The 5,801-nt window shown below is 44.3% G+C and overlaps 1 protein-coding gene across 1 annotated transcript in view; it reads left to right on the top strand.

Moving 5' to 3' along the window:
- Positions 1–5,801, top strand: part of Proser2 (proline and serine rich 2) — a 31,800-nt gene that overhangs the window by 13,581 nt on the left and 12,418 nt on the right. The window contains exon 2 of the mRNA XM_013349032.2: positions 3,413–3,630. Within this exon, the coding sequence (XP_013204486.1) occupies positions 3,493–3,630 (138 nt within the window). The 5' untranslated portion in view covers positions 3,413–3,492. The remainder of the gene's footprint in view (positions 1–3,412; positions 3,631–5,801) is intronic.

Below are 5,801 nucleotides of genomic sequence, written 5' to 3'. Positions count from 1 at the left end.
AATTGGATTATTTCTTCTTTTTATGACCAATTTCTTGAGTTCTTTGTATATTTTGGAGATCAGACCTCTGTCTGATGTGGGGTTAGTAAAGATCTTTTCCGATTTTGTAGACTGTCACTTTGTCTTGTTGACCGTGTCCTTTGCTTTACAGAAGCTTTTCAGTTTTAGGAGGTCCCATTTATTAATTTTTTTCTCTCAGAGTCTATGCTACTGGGGTTATATTTAGAAAGTGGTCTCCTGTGCCAATGAGTTCAAGTGTACTTTTCACTTTCTCTTCTATGAGTTTCAGTGTGGCTGGCTTTATGTTGAAGTCTTTGATCCATTGGACTTGAGTTTTGTGCATAGTGATAAATATGGGTCTATTTTCACTCTTATACATGTTGATATCCAATTATGACAGCACTATTTGTTAAATATGCTTTCTTTTTTCCATTTAATATTTTTTTGCTCCTTTGTCAAAAATCAGGTGTCCAAAAGTGTGTGGATTAATATCCAGGTCTTCTATTCGGTTCCATTGGCCCTCCTGTCTGTTTCTATGCCAATACCAGGCTGTTTTCAGTACTGTAGCTCTGTAGTAGAGTTTGAAGTCAGTGATTGTGACATGGAGGCGTATTTCTATTAGTATCTTTGGCCTTCTAGAATATTTTATTGAACTCATTTGGTGTTTAGGGTGCTGTACTGGGTTTTCTACTAAGAAGGTCAGAAGATGCACTAACTTAGCTTACAGGATACATTCTTTTTTTATTTTTCTTTATTTTTTTTGTTTGGGTCGGGGACATTTCAAGATAGGGTTTCTCTGTGTAGCCCTGGCTGTCCTAGAACTCAATCTGTAGGCCAAGCTGACCTTGAACTCAGTGATCCACTGGATTCTGCTCCCAAGTGCTACAATTAAAGATGTATGCCACCATGCCAGGTTTGGCACTTAAAAAAGAAGTGTGTTTTTGTGTGTGTGTGTGTGTGTGTGTGTGTGTTCATGTGTATACAGGGGACATTTTTTAAAGATTTATTTTATTTGTCTGTGTATTTATTTGTGCATGTGTTTATGTGCGCTGTGTGTGAGGTCACTTTATTCCATTGCAACTGGATTAAGCCAGTTGTGAGACATCTGATAGAGGTCCCAGGAACCAAACCTAGTTTCTGTGGAAGAGCAATAAATGCTCTTAAGCATGGATGACTTTCTTCCTGGAAGTACTAGTGATGACCTCCTTGATAGGGTCAACTTAAATGACTTTCACCTTCTATGGAAATTGCAGTATCATTGGGCCTCAGACACCCTTTAGTCTTGGAGCTATCAACCATGCTTCCCAGCATTGTAGCCATTACTGCCGCCTCCAAACTCTAAAGTGCAATGACCTGGAGAAGAAACCTGTTGTGGTGGCTGAGGCAGAAATGCCGGGAAAGTCTGAGGCAGAATGTACAGAGCCTAAGAGTACAGCCCCTCTGTGAAGAGAGCGATGCCAGAGTTGTTTTACCAAGTTCTCAGCAACGGTGTCATTTGTGATGCTTCTATTCCTTCATAAAAACTAGTCAGGCATGGTGGCACGTGCCTTAATCCCAGCACTCAGGAGGCAGGTGTCAATGTCTACACCTACATGTAGATGGGTCTCTGTGAGTTCGAGACCATCCTTCTCTACATAGCAAGCTCCAGGCCAACCAGGGCTGTATCGTAAAACCCATCTCAAAAATATCTGTATGTTCTTATGTCCCGTGTATGTGTACCGTATTTTCTTTATCCATCACGTTTAGGTGGACATATGGGCTGGTTCTGTTTCCTAGCCATGTGACTGGATCAGCAGCGACTACCAGCAGTGTGCCAGTTTCTCTGTGGTAGGGTGTAAATCCTTTGGTATTTGTCTGGAAGCGGTCCAGCTGGGTCATACGGAGGTTCTGTTTTCAGTCTCTTGAGAACCCTCTGGACTGATTCCCTTAGTGAGTTTACACTCCCACCTACAGCAGATAAAGGGCCCTCTTTCTCTACATCCCTGCCAGCGTTTGCTGTCATCTATTTCTTGGATGACTGCTATTCGGACTTGGCTGAGATAGAATCTCAATATAGTTTCAATCTCCATTTCCTTGATGGCTCAGGGTGTTGAACATGTCAGAAAATATTTATTGGCCATTTCAATTTCTTCTTGGGAAATCTCTGTAAAGTTACGTAGTTCATTTTTTGATTGGGTGAATAGTTTCATTTAGAGTTTTAGATAGGTTTTTTGGTTGGTTGGTTGGTTGGTTGGTTGGTTGGTTGGTTGGTTTTGGTCTGATGGTTTGGTCTTTTTAGACAAGGTCTCACTCTGTAGACTTGACTGGCCTGGAACTTACTATGTAGACCAGGCTGACCTCAGACTCACAGAGATCTGCCTGCCTCTGCCTCTGGAGTGCTGGGGTTAAAAGCATGTGGCTCTCTGTTCAGCTTGTTAAGTTTTGGAGTTAATTTTCTAGATATTAATCTTCTCTTGGATGTGCAGTTTTGGTCTTCTCGAATTCTGCAGACTTTCTGCACTTGACTATCTGTTTCCTTTCCTGAGCAGAAGCGTAAGATCCCATAAGTCAACTATCAACTAGAGTCCTGTTTGGACATTTTTACCTATTCCTAAATCTTAAAGTGTTTTCCTTTCGGTTCCAAAGTTTTAGGTCTCACATTAAGGTCTCTGATCCACTTGGGGTTATTTTCCATGCAGGGCCAGAGAAAATGATCTCGTGTCATTCTTCTGTATGCAGATATCTAGTTTTCCCAAGACCATTTGTTAAAGAGGATGTCTTTCCTCCAATATATATTTTTGGCATCTTTGTCAAAAACCAATGGGTTTATGTTTGGATCTTACATTCCATCCCATTGATCTACATATCTGTTTTTGCGTCCATATCATGTCAGTTTTGTTGACTCTAGAGCATCATTTGGAATCAGGTATGGTGATACCTCTGGCATTATTAATTGTGGGGATGGGTTATAATTGCATGTGTGGAGGTCAGAAGACACCGGGTACCCTACTCTGTCAGATTCTTACTCAATCTGGGCCACCAAGCCCCAGTGATCACCCTGCCCCCTACACACACACACACACACACACACACACACACACCATGGCCGGGATTCAAGCCCAGGTCCTACTGCTTGTCCCGCAGGCCCTCTTACCCAACCGAACCATCTCCCTGGGCCCAGCATACCTTCGTTTGCTTATCTGAGGTATTTTATGTTTTCAGATGCAATTTAATATTATTCTTTCTATTTCTGTAAAAAGAAAAGAGTTGGAATTTTGATGAGATTGTATTGAATCTGTAGATTTCTTTTGGTAATATAACTGTTTTCACAGTGTTAATTCTTCCAGTCTGTGAGCGAGGGGCTGCCCTTCCACTTTGGAGCAGCCAGGCACTTTTCAGGTCACTAACTACTGTTGTGTGTTTGATTTCCTAGAAGACCTCCCCTGCCTCAGAATGGGACTCTGGCTCCTACCCGGTCTCCTGTGAACCAGCCAGTGACAACTTTCTGTGGGGATGCCTGGAAACCAGCAGAAACCGGAGTCTTACGAGATGGACTCTGACATGTCGCCAAGCTGCAGGCTCAGTGACTTGAGCAGAGGGGGCAGTCTGGAGAGCCGGAGCAGCAGCTCTCGGTCCAGAAGCTTCACTTTGGTGAGTGGTAGCGTTCTTTAAACCTTTCAGATGCTTTGGTTGGTTGATTTGGCCCCAGCGCTCCACCCCTTTGAGGAATAGCTTACAAAGCACCAATGGATATCTCCGAATACTTCCCTGTGAACTGGCATTTTCTTTTTAATCATATTAAATTTTGCACGTGGCTGTGGAGTGAATCTGTGGCCACTCAGGGCAGTTTAGCTCCGGAAATGACCATGCCTGAAGTCACTAACCACCTGGGCCACGGGCAGGGAAGCCACCCTATAGCAAAAGATAGCTCACTTTCAGAGAGATTCCAAGGCCGTTACAAAGCCCCGTCTTTCCGATCCACACCCTTACACAGCACTAACCAACCCGAGAACTTTAGGTCTTTTGAAGGATATATTGTTCTGTTTTGTTTTTCCACAAATCCTCCCTTTCTAGCGCTCCTGCTCTTGGGATGGTAGACTGCCTGTTCCTAACTCAGCAGAACCACATTCACAGTCTTGAGTTCTTTTTTGAGACAGGATTTCTCTGTAGCTTTGGAGCCTGTCCTGGAACTAGCTATTGTAGACCAGGCTGGTCTAGAACTCACAAAGATCAGCCTGCCTCTGCCTCCTGAGTGCTGGGATTACAGGCGTGCACCACCACCCCCTGGCCTGGTCTTGAGTTCTTATCCTCCCCCTGTGCCCCATCCCCACCCACCCAGAGGCAGGGTTTCTCTGTGTAGCCTGGGCATTCTTATTCTGCCCCTGAAGCTTAATCAACTCACGGGCACACTGGAACATCCTCTGGAAAATAATGGGATTTTGAATTGTTGGAAAGAAGAGAGAGGTCTTCACAGGATTAATTCCTAAGGAATTAAACCCTAATCTGTGCCCACTCTTTGAGGATTGGGGGCACCCTACAATGCTCCCTAATCATTTTTATCTATGATTTGGGCAAAAACAGTGATCCAAATTCTTCCAAAATTGGCAAGGTTTTAAGATTAGTACCCAGTGAACTCTCGTGAATCCCGCCCCCACCCAAACTCTCTAGAGTCACAGAGCAGCTATGATTAGATGGCATTGCCAGCACTTGGGCCGCCCACACGCACGCCCCTTAGTCACAGAGTGAGGATGTAGGACTTGAGCAGTGGGCACCGCTCCTCTCGTGGTAGGGTTAGGCACAAGTACACACAATGTCCCAGGATTTGGATAAACCGTTTGCTCTGTGATTTCAAGAGGGAAGAGAGATATGCAGACTGGTCGGCAAGTGATCCACAGCTGGCTTCTTCCCCTCACCAGGCCAGAAACTATTTGAGGACTTAGCCAAAGAGCTTCTGTCTAATCCATTAGTAAATAGTCTGCTGTGTACAAGAACTGAATAAAGCATGGTTTTATTCAGGATTGCATCGAGGCATGGATAGCACTAGGGCGGGGTGGCACAGCCTATAAGGCGCTCCAGACATCAGACAGATGAGAGATCAAGGGCTCTGCTGCCAGTTTAAAGAAGTTTAAAGCCACCGAGCCCAGCTGTAAGCCTTTGAAGCCATTCTCCTCCAGTTCTTCATCCAAGCTGTACACAGACCTCATTCTCTGCTGATTTGTGTCTCTTTCTTAACTTCAGGAGAACAGGTTGAAGTTAGCCACAGCAAAAGAAAAAAATTACAACAGTGTCTAGTTAGAGATACACATAATATAAGCCCTTGTTCTGCGGTAGGGAAGTCCCATGTGTACTTACGGGGACTCTGCCCAGCTTGCCAGAGACAGCACAGCACTTAGGCTGCTAGTCTTCTCCCTGCCTTTATTCCATTTTGGCATCAGCTTACATTATTAAATCAGTACAGCGTTGCTCAAATGGCAGGCAGGCCTTTGGTGTCTTTGAGAACATGTGATCCGGCTGGAGAGATGGCTCTGCAATCACCAGCACTGGCTGCTCTTCCGGAGGACCTGAACCGGTTCAGGTCCCAGCACCCACATGGCTGCTTAGAGCTATCAGTAACTCCAATTCTAGGGGATCTGATAGCTTCTTCTCACCTCCTAGGTACTAGGCATATGGTGTGCCTGTATACATGTTGATAAAACATCCATACATATAAAATAAAAATAAACCTTGGAGAAAAAAAAGAATACATGATCATTAAATCAGATGCCACCAAGACAGAATATCATTGCTTGCCTGCCTGAGGGATGAATAGTGAAGAATCCTGG

The sequence above is a fragment of the Microtus ochrogaster genome, chromosome 16, assembly GCF_000317375.1.
Source record: "Microtus ochrogaster isolate Prairie Vole_2 chromosome 16, MicOch1.0, whole genome shotgun sequence".
NCBI lineage: Eukaryota > Metazoa > Chordata > Mammalia > Rodentia > Cricetidae > Microtus > Microtus ochrogaster.
The sequence above is the reverse complement of the archived record's forward strand: the minus strand, read 5'-3'. Positions and strand labels throughout refer to the sequence as shown.